We start from the raw sequence: 18,554 nt of genomic DNA on the forward strand, positions 1-18,554 counted from the left end.
GAAAAGATGTTACTTTGTTAGACTGCATTATCTAACAAACATAAATGATTCCAAACCAGGGTGACACTGTGGCATAATGCGTATAGCGCTGTCTCCCCACAGCAAGAAGGTCCAGGTGGAGCGGTCCTGGTCCTTTCTGTATGGAGTTGGCATGTTCTCCCTGTGTCTGTGTGGGTTTCCTCTGGGTGCTTTGTTTTTCCCCACAAGTCCAAACACATGCAGTCAGGCCAATTGGAGCTACTAAAATTGTTCTGTGTGTGTTTGCCCTGTGATGGACTGGCGACCTGTCTGGGGTGTTTCCTACCTTTCACTCAGTGCATCGGACCCACCACGGCCCTGAATAGGATAAAGCAGTGGTAAAACTGAAAATAAATAAATCATTTCAAACCAGTTAAATAAATCTCCTTTATGCATAAGGTGACAGTGGTCTCTTGCCAACATTTAAAAGAAAATACAAGCTATTTTTAATGGGTGCAGTCAATGGGAGTGTTCAAAAACCTAGGGAGCTGCCTTGCTGTCTTACTGCCTACATAGGCAGCTGCCTCAGTAGAGAGGATTCTAATAAGTCATCGATTCATAAGGCAGGTTATTCAAACGCGCTACATAGACAGCGATTTCAGATCAGGTTTCGCTTACTAAGCTAACACAGTTTAAACCAATGGGATGAGGTGACACAGCGGGCTTACATAACCGAAAACGGTTAAATTAGCTGACAAGCCCGAACTTGCAAATAAATACACCTGTGCAAGTTTATACAATTTAAAAATCAATAATAATTTATTTACGTTTGAAAATAACTCTGTTCGTTTCTCCGCACCGTCAGCCATGTTTTTTTTGTTTTTTTTCTGTGAGAGAAGAGCTGCCGCACTGAATGCTGGGATTTCCTTTATCACTAAGGACGCTTCCGATGCTCACTCGTTCTTGTAAAATAACATTGAAATTTTAAGATGCCTAACTAGTGAGGATATTAAGGCATCTAGGATTTCGAACAGCCTCATTCTCGGGAGCGTGCGTAGGATGACGTAAAATGCTGTCTATGTAGAGAGCTCCCTAGCTTTTCGAACACACCCAATATATACCTAAGTTAAATGACATTATTAAGCCTTGTACACCACCAAATTAATCATTGAAGTTGCTGTATTTATATTTATAGAAGATCCACAAACAAGATTACCAATAAGAAATGTGATACCATTTAGACCATTTTTAACTTCTACAGCTCTCTTGACCATTTGTAATTCCTCACCGATCTCCCAAATCTGCTCTAAAGCCCTACTACAGCCTCCAGCCTCTGTATTGTTTGACATTTCTGGGCACAGTCAGCAATCAATACCTTTAATCCTGCACCATTTGGTCCTTCAGGGTTTGTCACCTCATACTTCTCAAATTTCCCAGGATTGGTGTTTGATTTGTAGCTATAGAGCTAAAGAGCTTAAAATGTAAACGCGGCCTACTTGTAATTGAGACTTTTATGCCCTGTCATTCATCTACAAAATGAGCAGTGAATATTGCTTAACCCTTTTGAAACAGTGAAGAACTTTAAAGAACTTGAGAGAAGCTTAAAAAACTTTTTATTCCATTTATTCATTTTCACTTCTTCATACATTTCCTCTGGTTCTTCTTCACTGCTGCAGACCCCTACCTTGACCAAGGAGGGCTCACTTCAACACGTGTGCAGTTGCCAACCAGGTGTTATTACCTGCACTAGGCAGGTTCACACAGAGATCAGTACTGCATACAGAGAATCACACACTGATCTATAAAGGCCATAATTAAAGCAGTGATGAAGAATCCCTTCGGCCCTTACACCCAGCAGACGTTAGTCAGTCATGTCTGCATGTAGGCTTCCCATCAGCTGATAGCAGAGCTGAGATTTGTATTCGCAAGCTTATAATCTCAGCACTGTGGGCTAGCATGTTTTAAATCATCCATTTAAACTTGTCTATCATTTAAGATTAGAATATATTATAATAAAGTAAACGTATAAGTAATAATAGTAGATTTAAGTGGTCACACCTGTTGATCCCCCTGTGATTTTTCTCTTATGCGAATTCATGGGTCCATCCTTATATAGCTACACTTGTGTGCCTTAAGTTAATTTTCACCCACCTGTGCTCTGAGAATTTAATAAAACTGCCAAGAAAAAGGCAACCCCACTGTGGACTGATTGTGTTTGTCCTGCTTCTTGTCTGAACTTGTTACATGAACTTAATAGTACAAAGGAAAATAATATTACCTCTTACACTGAGTAAATTCCCATTCTTCAACACAATCTATAAACTGCTGCTTGCCTTTCAAATCCAACCACATTTAGATATTATGTTTACTCCATACATTATTAATTGATCATTTAAAGTCATTTGAAATTAAACTTAAAAAACGTTTCTTCATGTTGAATGCTCATGCTGGTATGCTAAGCGCCTGTGCTTTCCAACAATATGTCAGATTTGTACACCATTCAGAGACTTAAAATGGTAGAGAAATATAAACAAACAAGCTGCTCCTGCATTTAAAGGTATCTAGTTAAAATGTGTTTGTATAAGCATAAAGTGAAATGCTCCTATACTGTACAGTGGACCCTTGACTTACGAATTTAATTGGTTCCGAAGGGCTGTTCTTAAGTCAAAATGTTCGTTAGTTAAACCTATTTTTCCCATAAGAAATCATGTAAATAGAATTAATTTGTGCCAGACCTCCCAAACCACCCCCTTACCTAACCTTTCTAATGTCTTAAATAGTCTTTTTTTTATTATAAATACAAGTTTATTTTCCCTTAAATCTTAAATGATAGAATAGACATTCCTGTAATAAACAATAATAAACAACAATACACAGTATTACTGTACATAAAAAACACACACATCACATTTCAGTACAGTACGTGTTCTGTACCATACACCATAATCAATTTCCTTCTTTTTATATAAAATGTATGTACCAGAAACAACAATAACTCTCATATGTCTCTATTATTTCCTTCTTTATTTCAACAGCGTTGTATTTTGTAGGTGTAATTGCACGAAAGAAAGAATACTTTACTCAGCGGACTTCCTTCTTCTCTCTCACTCACTGTCCCCTCTGTCTGATACACAGTGACAGCTACTGGCAGGAGTAATTATACAACAACAAATAGCATTAGATTGTTTTATTTTCTCACCACTGCACTTTCTCTGCACCTTCTTTGAGGCTATTTTAAAATAGAATTTTACAAAATATTTAAAAAAAACCACCGAAAAACACTGTCCGCTCTCCGCTCACTGTATATATATATATATATATATATAAAGAGAAACGGTTGGAGTGAACGTGTTCGTGACGTCACGTGTTTCGCGAATTTCGGTTCGTAATCTGAAATTTGTTCGTACGTTAAGTTTACGTTAAAAGATTGTTCGTAACCCAAAATGTTCGTATGGTAAACCGTTCGTAACTCAACGATCTACTGTATAATCATGACATCTGAAGAGCAAATAGATTATATAATGGTATACATGGCAAATTAGTCAGTATGACGGCGTATTAGCGCCACTGTAAAAACCTATATATTCTTAATTTTGAGAGCAAAATTTTGAATTAAAGTCAAAATATTATGGCCAAAGAGTGTGCAGCCATTGTAGGCTTGTCAATTCAGGGAAGCATGAGTCTGGATCGGCACGCAAGCGCTGAGGGCAGCCTCCAATGCACATTACTGTGGTTATCCAGTAACCCGCGATTACTTTTGGGTGATTGTTTGTAGTGTACGCTTCCATCCACATCACATGACGACTAAACCTGTCAATGCAACCATTTATACCGATGCCATACGGCTTTATCATACGAGTCCATATGCCATGAGGCCATAAGTCTGTCTGGTTCTTTCTTCTAAATAAACACAGTTTATTGCAAAGCTGTTTCAGCGTCCTTATGCTAATCACAAACTGGTGCTGATGTGCCAGGAGATTGAGGATTTCTTTATTTGTGAAACCGATATGAAAGTATAACTTCACCAAAACAAGGTCCGGGTCCTTTCTGTGTGGAATTTGCATGTTCTCCCCGTGTCTGGATGGGTTTCCTCCAGGAGCTCTGGTTTCCTCCCACAGTCCAAAAACATGCAATTAGATTAATTGGAGACACTGAATTTCCCAATAGGTGAATGGGTGTGTGTGTATATATGTGTCTGCCCTGCGATGGACTGGCGCCCGGCAGGGTGTCACTGTGTGCCTTGCGCCCACAGAAAAGCTGGGATAGGCTCCAGCACCCTACCCCCCCTTCCCCCTTGCGACCCCGATTGGATAAGCGGTTAAGAAAGTGAGTAAGTGGTTAATCAAGTAACCGAGTGGGGCTTGCTTTTTTTTTTTTTTTACAAGTGTGATAGGCATGTTGAATAATTTTGTTTACTTAAAAAAATATTACATAAATGTACAGGCCTAAAGGTGATCCCAATACAAGCCAAAAAAAGAGCATTAAACTGCTTTCTTACTCCAAAACAAATATTGCATTACCACTGCTTCAGAGTAGAATTATAGTCTTTAGCATTGCATATGTAGCAGTTAAGCTTGTGTGGGTGATTTAATATGAAAAGGTAACCTATGAAACCCAAAAAATGGGTGCAGAAACACATTTTTGGGGTACAAAACGAAATAGAGCCTCACTTTCTACAGAAATGCACACACTGTGCTGGGTATGACATTCTTCGCCCTGTGTAGTGCACTACATGTCCAGTAGGATGCAGTTTGGGACACAACCAGATTCCACAGAGCTGCTGCACCAATAGATGGCGACCTCCACCAGTTTAATTCTACATGTCTAGTCTTATGAATCCTCTTATTGCTCACTTTGCAGCTTGTTCGAAACTGAAGGGTTGCTCCTTTTTATCCTTCTGTAAAGGATATTTAAAAGATGTTGGAGTGTGTCTGTGACCATCTGTCCTTACTCATTTAACAGACTTTTTTTTTTTAGGTCAGGCACCGATGATAGATGAGAAAGCCTGTCTCCTAACTGACATTCCAATTCATCTCAAATGTGTTTATTGGGGTTAAGGTCAGGGATCTGTGTCAGTCTCACTGGAGTGTGTTGGTGGTATTCCAAAGCCACATGGGGTGCTGAAATCAGTCATTAGTTTCTGAATGACATCATCACTATAAACTGAGTGACACCTAGGCCTGCAAATAGAAAAAAAAACACATGAGCTCAGACGGGCTGACTTCATTATATGAATTAGGTGGGCTAATACTACTATGACACACACACACACACACACACACTTTGTAGTTCTACAATTACTGACTGTAGTCCGTCTGTTTCTCTACATACTTTTTAACCTCCTTTCACCTTGTTCTTCAATGGTCAGGACCACCACAGAGTAGGTTTTATTTGGGTGCTGGATCATTCTCAGCTCTGCAGTGACACTGACATGGTGGTGGTGTGTTAGTGTGTGTTGTGCTGGTATGAGTGGATAAGACACAGCATTGTTGATGAAGTTTTTAAACACCTCACTGTCACTGCTGGGCTAAGAATAGTCCACCAACCAAAAATATTCAGCCAACAGCACCAGGTGGGCAGCATCCTGTGACCACTGATGAAGGTCTAGAAGATGACCAAATCAAACAGCAGCAATAGATGAACGATCGTCTCTGACTTTACATCTACAAGGTGGATCAACTAGGTAGGAGTGTCTAATAGAGTGGACAGTGAGTGGACACGGTATTTAAAAACTCCAGCAGCGCTGCTGTATATACAGTGTATCACAAAAGTGAGTACACCCCTCACATTTCTGCAAATATTTCATTATATATTTTCATGGGACAACACTATAGACATGAAACTTGGATATAACTTAGAGTAGTCAGTGTACAGCTTGTATAGCAGTGTAGATTTACTGTCTTCTGAAAATAACTCAACACACAGCCATTAATGTCTAAATAGCTGGCAACATAAGTGAGTACACCCCACAGTGAACATGTTCAAATTGTGCCCAAATGTGTCGTTGTCCCTCCCTGGTGTCATGTGTCAAGGTCCCAGGTGTAAATGGGGAGCAGGGCTGTTAAATTTGGTGTTTTGGGTACAATTCTCTCATACTGGCCACTGGATATTCAACATGGCACCTCATGGCAAAGAACTCTCTGAGGATGTGACAAATAGAATTGTTGCTCTCCACAAAGATGGCCTGGGCTATAAGAAGATTGCTAACACCCTGAAACTGAGCTACAGCATGGTGGCCAAGGTCATACAGCGGTTTTCCAGGACAGGTTCCACTCGGAACAGGCTTCGCCAGGGTCGACCAAAGAAGGTGAGTCCACGTGTTCGGCGTCATATCCAGAGGTTGGCTTTAAAAAATAGACACATGAGTGCTGCCAGCATTGCTGCAGAGGTTGAAGACGTGGGAGGTCAGCCTGTCAGTGCTCAGACCATACGCCGCACACTGCATCAACTCGGTCTGCATGGTCGTCATCCCAGAAGGAAGCTGACGCACAAGAAAGCCCGCAAACAGTTTGCTGAAGACAAGCAGTCCTAGAACATGGATTACTGGAATGCCCTGTGGTCTGACGAGACCAAGATAAACTTGTTTGGCTCAGATGGTGTCCAGCATGTGTGGCGGCGCCCTGGTGAGAAGTACCAAGACAACTGTATCTTGCCTACAGTCAAGCATGGTGGTGGTAACATCATGGTCTTGGGCTGCATGAGTGTTGCTGGCACTGGGGAGCTGCAGTTCATTGAGGGAAACATGAATTCCAACATGTACTGTGACATTCTGAAACAGAGCATGATCCCCTCCCTTCGAAAACTGGACCTCATGGCAGTTTTCCAACAGGATAACGACCCCAAACACAACCTCCAAGATGACAACTGCCTTGCTGAGGAAGCTGAAGGTAAAGGTGATGGACTAAACCCAATTGAGCACCTGTGGCGCATCCTCAAGTGGAAGGTGGAGGAGTTCAAGGTGTCTAACATCCACCAGCTCCGTGATGTCATCATGGAGGAGTGGAAGAGGATTCCAGTAGCAACCTGTGCAGCTCTGGTGAATTCCATGCCCAGGAGGGTTAAGGCAGTGCTGGATAATAATGGTGGTCACACAAAATATTGACACTTTGGGCACAATTTGGACATGTTCACTGTGGGGTGTACTCACTTATGTTGCCAGCCATTTAGACATTAATGGCTGTGTGTTGAGTTATTTTCAGAAGACAGTAAATCTACACTGCTATACAAGTTGTACACTGACTACTCTAAGTTATATCCAAGTTTTATTTCTATAGTGTTGTTCCATGAAAAGATATAATAAAATATTTGCAGAAATGTGAGGGGTGTACTCACTTTTGTGATATATATATATACAGTATATATACTGTATATGTGTGTGACTTATCGGAATCATTCTGTTCTGTTTATTTATTGATTAACCGTACATACATCTTTTTATATAAACACAATTATTAGCGAAGCTTATTCCAGTTCCCTCTAATCATAAATAAGTAAATAAATAAATACATTTTAAGCTGTTAAATAATTGTAATACTTTTTAAGCTATTTGCATATACTTTAGTAAAGATAAAAAAGAAAGCTACAGATAAGAAAAAAACTATTTTTTAAAATTATTTGGTGGAAATGAGGTAAAAAGAAAACAATCTCACAATTTATTTAATAAAATAACTATGTGTTTAACATAAACACATGTTTAGTTCTTTGTGACTAAACAAAATGTCTTTATAAGTCATACATTCAATTACTGTCTGTTTTACTACCCTGTTTATATTCAGGTCAGGGTCGCTGTGGGTCTGATTTATTAGATGAATAGCAGGAAAGACCCTGGACAGGTCACCAGTCCATCACAGGACACACACACACACACAAACACAGGGCAACTTTTAGCTGAAGGAGACCAGAGCACCTGGAGGAAATCCACACAGACATGGGGAGAAAATGTAAACTCCATGCAGAAAGGGAATCGAACCCAGACCTCTCTTGCTGTGAGGCGACGGTGTTACCCGAACAATTTACACATTTATCTAAAACAATATATAAAGTGGTACATAAAACTTATTTTATCTAGGTACTTGTCAATTAGTAACCTGTTTAGATATCAGTTAAGTTAATGTCATTGACATTTATAAATTGACATTTTCAGCATTTAGCAGACGCCTTTATCCAAGTCGACTTACAGTACTGTGACAGTATACAGTCTGAGGGTTAAGGGCCTTGCTCAAGGGCCCAACAGCAGCAACCTGGCAGTGGTGGGGCTTGAAGCAGCGACCTTTTGATTACTAGTCCAGTCCCTTAACCGCGAGGCTACAACTGCCCTAATGTAACAAAGAATGTTTGTTAATGTTAATTCCCACTTTCACCTCACAGCAAGAAGGTCCTGGGTTCGATTTCCAGGTTGGGCGGTCCGGGTCCTTTTTGTGTGGAGTTTGCATGTGTGCATGGGTTTCCTCTGGGAGCTCCGGTTTTCTTCCACAGTCCAAAGACGTGCAAGTGAGGTGAATTGGAGGTACAAAATTGTCCATGACTGTATTTGACATTAAACTTGTGAAGTGATGAATCTTGTGTAATGAATAACTACCGTTTCTGTCACGGATGTAAGTCAAGACATTGTCTTAAAGCAACTTTACAAAATCCAGGACCAACAGATACAAAAACCCCTGTTGAGCAAGCCGAGGGCGACTGCGGCAAGGAAAAACTCCCTTAAAATTACAGGAAGAAACCTTGAGAGGAACCAGACTCAGCAGGGCCCATCCTTCTTGGGTGGTCTGGAGGATACTTTAAATGAATAAGATTTACACAAATCATACAAACACAGAATTAAAATGAACTAAAGGATAGGATGACGTAAAATGCTGCCTATGTAGAGAGCTCCCTAGCTTTTCAAACACACCCAAAGTCTGTAGTGAGTTCTTGACATTCTTGGTGCAAACACGCCAGGTCCCCGTCACATCCGGCAGGAGCAGCGTTGTTGGTACGGCAGTCTCGAGTTCATTTCTTAACCTCGGGCGGGTAAACAGGTTTCCATCAGAAGGACCTTGGGGTAAAACAACAGAAACTGTAGTTAAAAATGTACAACGCGAGTTGAGAAACATATCAGTATATCGGAGAGTTTTAGACTCCGGCAGCCCTAATTATTACAGCATAACTAAAAGGGAGATCGAGCAGGTAACAAGGTCATGAACCAAAGTGTTTGATTCCCACAAAATGTAAAAAAGTCAAATGTTTCCTTTTAAATCATTTTGCACTTTTTGCACAACTTTACGCAATAACTGCTTCTGGAAGCAGAAAAATAATGGAGCTGAAAGTTTCTCCTCTGGTTGCTCTGAATCGCATCGTTTGGGGGGTTAAAAGCCGCAGCTGATTGTGCGCGCGCCTCCTCCGCCGCGCCCGGGTGCGTCTTCGCTATTATTTGTATTTGCCTGTGCGCGCGCTCACTCGCCCGCACGCCTGCTGTGAGTCCGGAGCGGAGTTTGTTGCGCACTGAAGGCGATCCGGGTAGTTTCACCCTCTCATGCGCGACCCTTGTGAGCCCGTCAGGTACCGGATCGTCCCGTTGCTGGTGCTGCTGTTGTTTACTGCTGTTTTGAAGGATTTTCTTGTTATTCTTGTTGTTGGTGTTGTTTGCGGGAGCGGGAGCGCGTGAGAGGACGACATGGTGCGCGCGGATGGATGGATGTGAACACAGATGAAGGAGTACTGAGCGCGTGTATTACTCTCCTGTTACTGTGAAAAGTGCGCACTGCAAACAACGGATACATGATGATCCTGGCCACGGTTTGCCTGCTTTTACCTCTGCTGGGTGAGTTTCTGTGCTTTAGTTTTTGTTTGTTTTGATTGTATTTTTGTTTTTCCAGTGTGTGCGTTTTTATTGGAATGAACGAGACTGGAGACTGTGGTTTTGCGCACTAACATGTTCAGGCTGCTGTGACTCTGATGTTCATAAATTTGTAGTGATTTTATTTAAGGCATAAAAGTCTGCAGACACAACTGAAGTCAAAAGTTTACATACACTTGCTGTTCTTTTTCTTTGGCAGTGAAAGTTGTCCATAAAGTTTCACGAATTTCGTCATGAGTCCATGAGTTACTTGTGAGGTTTTTTCTTTCTTTCTTTCTGGGTCTGCTGTGTTAATATATATATATATATATATATATATATATATATATATATATATATATATATATATATATAAATGTGTGTGTGTGTGTTTATATATATATATTGGACTTATGTCCATATAAATAGGGCTTGTTTGACTGTCAAACTGTATTTTTATGCTGAAAGGAAATTCGTCTGGTTACTCACCTGTAACAAAATAAAGAAACAAATAAACAACAACATAAACAGGTCCTCTATGTCTGCTGGTTTAAAAATAATATAATTCATAAGAATTATATTATTATTATTATTATAACGCCATTTAACTATGTGGCATGGCTGATTCCTTACGATTATGACTGACCATACCTCACATATATGACTTGTGTCCATATAAATAGGGCTTGTTTGACTGTCAAACTGTATTTTTATGCTGAAAGGAAATTTGTCTGGTTACACACCTGTAAGAAAATAAACGAACAAATAAACAACAAAAAACAGTTCTTCTGTGTCTGCTGGTTAAAAAATAATATAATTTATTAGAATTATATTATTATTATAACGTCATCTAACTATGTGGCATGGCTGATTCCTTACGATTATGATTGAATATACCTAACATATGACTTTTGTCCATATAAATAGGGTTTGTTTGACTGTCAAACTGTATTTTTGTGCTGAAAGGAAATTCATCTGGTTACTCACCTGTAACAAAATAAAGAAACAAATAAACAACAAAAAACAGATGTTCCTTAAATTATTATTATTATTTATAATGTCAAACACAGTCATGGACAATTTTGTATCACCAGTTCACCTCACTTGCATGTCTTTGGACTGTGGGAGGAAACCGGAGCTCCCGGAGAAAACCCACGCAGACACAGGGAGAACATGCAAACTCTTGCTGTGAGGCGACAGTGCTACCCACCGAGCCACTGTGCCACCCCTTCTTTGAATTAAAACCTGATGGAACACAGGTGTCACTGTACACAGTCGTGCAAGCTGTACATCGCCATGGGCTAAGAGACTCCTTTTCAGTTGCTCTGATTTTAGGTGCAATTTTGTAGCACAAGCTTACTTGACTGTAGACAGTCTTTTTCTCCTGTTGTGCTTCTTGTATTACATCTGACTATTCAGATTTTTCTTTTTCCCCCAGCACTGGGTGACAATTTGAATTTCCATTACAGTTATTACAGTACATTCTACACCACCTAATCATATGATTTATAATGATGTATAATTTTTATTTTTCATATTAATCATGTAAGCATCCTAATTTAAGTCCATAAAAGTTGCTTTTAGACAAAAAAAGCATGTTACCCAATCATTCAGCTCAGCTACCCTGCCAGGGTCGCATCTTGAATCATTGGGCGCAATGCAGAACACAGCCTGGACGGGACAATCACGTCTGTATGTAGATGCTGTAAGCACCGCTGGGGATTCGAACCCCGTATCCCAGTAGTAGTGAGCAAGCATAATTTACCACTGTTCCAACAGAACACCCAGTTGCTAAGACGTCCTTTACAAGTGAACAATAAAAGTCAATAAAAGTTTGGACCATAATAGAAGAGAAATCACAGAAATAACATTTACAGTATTGATTGCGCACTGCTGTGTGATGCACATTGTGATTTGCCATGCTTTTCTAAGCAACTGTAGTTTACTATGATCCCAACAGGGGATAGCGGGGTTGGTTGGCACACTGGCACGCCATAATTTAGTAGCAGCAAATTGAAGCATAAACACGCATAAAATATATTAGAATTAGATTACTTATGGTCATAAGTCATATAGTGCACTTGTGCATACTTGCCCTCTGCTTTGCAAGATCATAAAAGAATGAAGAAATTAAACAAATGTGTGTTTGGAGTTTGACATGTTCTGTTGTAATTTTTTTTAATGTGGATTACTTTTTCCACCCTTTAAACCATGCCAGTGCTTTGTGTGGCTATTATTTGAGAGTGAATGTGAACAATTGAGTGCTCTGAGATAGACAGGCACCCTAATCGTTTTGCATTCCCACCCTAACCCTGGTCAGGATAACGTGCTGTGTGTGTCTGAATCACAGTACACACACAGGTCAAACATACACATACACATTTACATACACATGTTTTTAAGTGTTTTGATAAATAACATTGGGATGACATTATTTGGTACCAGCTCTGTTATTTACATGAAGACCATAGACATGAATTATACACTAGGGTGGGAGGGGGAGACCAAATCTACCAGGAAAGGGAGGAGGGGGATCAATAACTGATGGGAACACTGACGAATCGTAATATTAAACAAAACTTGTGAGTGGAATATTTTTATTATTATATCATTTTTATCATCTATACTTTTACATCATTATATTAGGGAGGGTATTTTGAGCATGTCTAAATATTGGTGTGGTATCCATGTACACCCTACCAAATGTGCAAAACAACCCCGTTCTATTCTACTGGATAAATAAACAGTCAGAGGTATTTATTGATTTATTTATTTTTACTAAACATTGGTCAGTCAGGGTCACCACTGGTCCAATGCCATCCCGTAACACTGGTTTTATAATAGGAATGTAGTCAGGAGAGGCAACACACAGTCACACATGTACCTACAGTAATTTAGAGCAGCCATTCTTTCTAATGGCAGTCACCAGAGGTGAGAATCCAGAACCCAGGTCCCAAGCACCCATGTATCGGACTATGAGGCATGGGGATGTTGGGGGTGCTGGAGCCTATCCCAGCTTTTCAATGGACGCAAGGCACACAGTAACACCCTGGAAGTGGCGCCAGTCCATAGCAGGGCAGACACACATACACACACACACACACCCATTTACATACTTTAGGGCAATTCAGTGTTTCCAATTAACCTGACTGCATGTTTTTGGACTGTGGGAGGAAACCGGAGCTCCCGGAGGAAACCCACGCAGACACGGGGAGAACATGCAAACTCCGCACAGAAAGGACCCGGACCACCCCACCCCGTCTAGGGATCAAACTCAGGACCTTCTGCAGCATTTTTATTACCTTAAAATATGAATTTGACAATTCATTTTCACAAATTAGCATTTCAACTGGTATTTGCATCAGTTTGACTAGGAAACATGTTTTTCCTTTGGCAGTGTGCTATGAATCTCAGTGAGGCAAAGGTCTTACAGGAGTCCTTAAAATTTTTTGGAGACGGTCTTCTCCAGTATTCCCCAGCTTTACTGTTTACTTTACCAGTTTATATTTATTTACATCTTCGTGGTTTATTCTTGAAAGCAACCTGCATATGCTGTTCTGAAACTCTCTTGTTGTCCACATATGATAAGAAAGAAAGACTTTGGCTGTATTAACAAATCATTTCCCCCACTGAAAATATTAATGCACATTTATAGTCTACTGATAAATGTAAAAATAGTGTTTGTGACTCGTGCAAAAAGTTTGGACACCCTGCTAAGTCAGTACTTAGTTACACCCCATTTGGCAGATATCTTGTAACTTGAAGTCTTTCCATTCTTGTGCTAGGAATTTTTACCTGCTCTTTCTTGCAGAACGCTTCTTGTTCCAGGATATTTTTGGACCATCTTGCATGCATCACATGTTTAAAATCTACCATGTGAATGCCATTGAAAAACGGTAGAATTTGCTCAGGTGGTGCAGCGGTAAAACACACGCTAGAACACCAGAGCTGGGATCTCGAATACATTGTATTGAATCTCAGCTCTGCCTGCCGACTGGGCTGGGAAGCCATGTGAACAAAGATTGGCCTGTTGTTCATATAGGGGTGGGATATTAAGCCGGATAGGGACTCTCTCATAATTATTGCAACTATGACCTCTGCTGGCTGATTGATGGCGCCTGCACAGAGACGGGGAAAAGAGTGCTGTCAGGGTGTGTCTCTCCGTACACAGTGCTGATCCGCATTGCACTCGTCAAAATGTAGGTGACAAAATGCATACGGCTGCTGTCCACGTGTCGGAGGGGGTGTGGGTTAGCTTCGTTCTCCTCAATCAGAGCCGGGGTACGCATTGGTGGAGAGGAAGCATGACGCAATCAGGCAATTGGACGCGCTAAAAGTCGGGAGAAAAAGGGGAGAAAATGCATAAACAAACAAAAATAAATAAAATAGTAGAATTTTAGGTCATTATTTTTGGATCATTATGCCTGACTGTCACCTCAAAGCATAACAGATCCACCTTTGTGTTGTTAAAGTCTAATTTTTCAAAATGCTTATCTTGATAGTTGTAATTCATACTTCCGATGTTGACTTTTGTGATGAGGTCGAAGTTATTCTGGTCAGGGTCACCATGGATCCAATGCTATATAGAAACACTGGTTATACACTGATCAGCCATAACATTAAAACAACCTCCTTGTTTCTACACTCCATTTTATCAGCTCCACTTACCATATAGGAGCACTTTGTAGTTCTACAATTACTGACTGTAGTCCATCTGTTTCTCTACATACTTTTTTAGCCTGCTTTTACTCTGTTCTTCAATGGTCAGGACCCCCACAGGACCACCACAGAGCAGGTATTATTTAGCTGGTGGATCATTCTCAGCACTGCAGTGACACTGACATGGTGGTGGTGTGTTAGTGTGTGTTGTGCTGGTATGAGTGGATCAGACACAGCAGCGCTGCTGGAGTTTTTAAATACCGTGTCGACTCACTGTCCACACTATTACCACTGATGCCACTTATCAGGGCAGTGATAGCTCAGTGGTTAAGGTACTGGACTAGTAAGCAGAAGGTTGCCGGTTCAAGCCCCGCCACCACCAAGTTGCCACTGTTGGGTCCCTGAGCAAGGCCCTTAAAACTCATTGTGTTCAGCTCATTGTGTAAGTCGCTTTGGATAAAAGCGTCTGCTAAATGCTGAAAAATGTAATATAGAAGCACTTTGTAGTTTTACAATTACTGAGCTGATAAAATGGACAGTGAGTGTAGAAACAAGGAGGTGGTTTTAATTTTATGGCTGATCAGTGTATATTAGGAATGTAGTCGGAGAGGGTCTTAGTGCAAGGCAACACACATTTACCTACAGTTAGAAGCAATTTAGAGCAGCTGTTTTTCCTAAACACTACACTATTAGGGTGCACTACCACTCCTGTGCCAGGTTAACCTTTCTACAGTTCCTTTGTTTTGGGTGAATTAAGCTCCAACATTTTACAACTGAAATGCTTTTCAAATTCCTACACATGCCACATGTTTGCTTTTCCAAACCCAAATCAGGTTTGAGCTGTTCAGTTCAAATATTTTCAAACTATTTCTTTACACAGATGTTCTCCTGTCTGCAGATCAGTCCGTGTTTACCTCCGCGAGCCGCATGGACTGCGTTCGAGCCAGCGAGCTGTGCTTGAAGGAGCCGGCGTGCAGCACCAAATATCGGACTATGAGGCAGTGCATGGTGGGCAGGGAGGGCAACATCAGCGCCGAGGCCAGGGACGAGTGCCGCAGCGCCCTGGATGCCCTTAAACAGAGCCCGTTGTACAACTGCAGGTGCAAACGAGGGATGAAAAAGGAAAAGAACTGTCTGCGCATTTACTGGGGGATCTATCAGCATTTACAGGGTGCGTTCATGTTCTGTACTTCAAAAAATATAGATATACAGCGCCTTAAAATATTTCTCCACAATGCTTAATTAGCATTTTGCTTCATTTGGATTAAAAGCACCTTGTTCCTTTGGCAGTGTGCTTTGGGTGATTGCTTTTTTATCTTTCTGCCAGAGGGAAGCAGATTTCTGTTTTAGAATTTAATGTTTATTATGTATTTTCTATTTTTCCTGATCAGACATTCCCTGCTGCTTAGAAACCAAGCTTCACAAATGTCCACTTTAGTCTACTCAGTCCACTATCACTTTTAGTTACAGACACTAATTTTGCAGCTCCGTCAAATTCACAGTCAGTGTCACAGGTAGTGAGTAGGTTAGAGTTGTGGCCTGACCTAGACGCGTTATGGCTATAGTTTTATTTTTTCTCCACTTCTCTATGATAGACTGAACTAAGTTCTGATGTATTCTAAGTATCTTGTAAACTTCTACTTAAAGCTCCTTTTACTTCATTTGGATTGTTCTGTGGGTGGCCACTACCATACCAACAGACCACACAAAGAGAATTTTAATGTTTACCATGTATTTTCTATTTTTCCTGATCAGACTGGCATTCCCTGCTGCTTAGAAACCAAGCTTCACAAATGTCCACTTTAGTCTACTCAGTCCACTATCACTTTTAGTTACAGATACTGATTTTGCAGCTGTCAGATTCACAGTGTCACAAGGGTCATAGTAAGTAGGTTTAGAGTGATGGCCTGACCTAGGCATTGTGGCTGTAGTTTTATATTTTCTCCACCTCCACTTCTTTATGATAGACTTTTAATTTATTCAAAGTACCTTGTATACTTCTTCTTAAAGCTCATTTTACTTAATTTTGATTGTTCTGTGGATGGTCACTACCATACCAACAGACCACACAGATATTCTTCTCAAAGCTTCTTTTACTTAATTTTGATTGTTCTGTGGATGATCACTACCATACCAACAGACTACACAAAGATATTCTTCTTAAAGCGCTTTTTTACCTAATTTTGATTGTTCTGTGGATGGTCACTACCATACCAACAGACCACACAAAGATATTCTTCTCAAGCTCCTTTTACTTAATTTTGATTGTTCTGTGGATGATCACTACCATACCAACAGACTACACAAAGATATTCTTCTTAAAGCTCTTTTTTACCTAATTTTGATTGTTCTGTGGATGGTCACTACCATACCAACAGACCACACAAAGATATTCTCCTTAAAGCTCCTTTTACTTAATTTTCATTGTTCTGTGGATGGTCACTACCATACCACCAGACCACACAAAGATATTCTTCTCAAAGCTCCTTTTAATTAATTTTGATTGTTCTGTGGATGGCCACTACCATACCAACAGATCACACAAAGATATTCTTCTCAAAGCTCCTTTTTTTTAGTTTTCACTGTTCTGTTGGTGGTCACTACCATACCAGCAGACCACTTTCTGTAAAGCACCACTTACCCAGAGCACAATACTACCACCACCATGCTTTACAGAAGGTATAGGTAGGTGTTGTTGGGGTTGAAAGTCTTCTTTTAGTGGTTATTGGATTCTATCTGACTGTCCAAATGACAAATGCCATCTCAGCATAAGGTCAGAGTTTAGGTTTTCCTCCCAATCTTGGCAGCCACAGAGCACAATACTACCACCACCATGCTTCACAGTATGTACAAGTAGGTGTTGTTGGGGTTGAAAACCTTTTTGATGGTTATTGGATTCTATCGGACTGTCCAAATGACAAATGCCATCTCAGCATAAGGTCAGAGTTAAGGTTTTTCCTCCCAACCTTGGCAGCCCCAGAGCACAATACTACCACCACCATGCTTCACAGTATGTACAAGTAGGTGTTGTTGGGGTTGAAAGCCTTTTTGATGGTTATTGGATTCTATCTGACTGTCCAAATGACAAATGCCATCTCAGCATAAGGTCAGAGTTTAGGTTTTTCTCCCAACCTATACCAATACTGCCACCATCATGCTTTACAGTACATACAAGTAAGTGTTGTTGTGATTGAAAGCCTTTTTTGGTGGTTGGATTCTATCTATTAGTTGCCTGAATGATGACATTAACTTAAAAAAAATATATAATCTGCTTTCAAGGATCTGTACCAATTCCAGAGACTATTGTGAGGCTTGTGCTTCTTTATTATGATTGAGGTCAAATCATCCTTATTTATATGAGCACAGAAAAATGTCTGATTTTAACTGCAATATTTTTTTTTATCTGACAGGAAATGATTTACTCGAGGATTCTCCGTACGAGCCCATGACCAGCCGTCTGTCTGATATATTTCGTCTAGCTCCCATCTATGCAGGTAGGATCTTAAAATTTTAGATGTTTTCTTAGGATGTGTAGACAGTTGTGAATAATACACAAAATAGACTATATTCAATGTTTATTGTACGTTCTTTCTGGTTTGCTTCTTTCTACTGCCTTATTCGGACTGGCATGCCTTGCGATCTTGCATGAGTAGATGTTCTTACTGGGACCATTTCTTCTGAACCTGGTGATTAACCGAAATGCAGTCAGCTGCTAGTTTGTCTCACTGGTGATTCATGACTAAAGTAGAAGTAGAAAGCATGTGTGTGTTGGACTGCATGGTGTTCCACAAGTCTCTCATATATTTTCTGCCTCTGGGGGGCAATGGTGTTCTCCACTCCAGATAAATCAGCTCTGTGTGAGCAGCAGATGGTGAAAGCACAGGGTTCACGAAACTTAGAGAAGTCAAACCGAGAGCTTGGAGTTGCTCATCTTGAGTAGAATAAATGCTGTCCTTAATGGAGAGACTTGAGATTTCAAGTATGTAATTTAAAACCTGGAGATACTTGCGAGTCTGGACAAAAAAAAAAATCAGATTTATTATCTGATGCAGACTGTGGAAAATATGAGGCACAGATACGAGCCCAGCGTTCTGTATAAGCGAAATGAAATTCTCACAGGATT

At 40.4% G+C, this 18,554-nt stretch overlaps 1 protein-coding gene across 1 annotated transcript in view; it reads left to right on the forward strand.

The window, feature by feature from the left end:
• Positions 1-9,441: 9,441 nt before the first annotated feature.
• The window catches only part of gfra1a (gdnf family receptor alpha 1a), a 112,315-nt gene continuing 103,202 nt past the window's right edge, over positions 9,442-18,554 (forward strand). Inside the window, exons 1-3 of the mRNA XM_062995429.1 lie at positions 9,442-9,757; positions 15,312-15,602; positions 17,842-17,925. Of these exons, the coding sequence (XP_062851499.1) occupies positions 9,715-9,757; positions 15,312-15,602; positions 17,842-17,925 (418 nt within the window). The 5' untranslated portion in view covers positions 9,442-9,714. The remainder of the gene's footprint in view (positions 9,758-15,311; positions 15,603-17,841; positions 17,926-18,554) is intronic.

Source organism: Trichomycterus rosablanca, chromosome 5 (assembly GCF_030014385.1).
Source record: "Trichomycterus rosablanca isolate fTriRos1 chromosome 5, fTriRos1.hap1, whole genome shotgun sequence".
NCBI classification, from domain to species: Eukaryota; Metazoa; Chordata; class Actinopteri; order Siluriformes; family Trichomycteridae; genus Trichomycterus; species Trichomycterus rosablanca.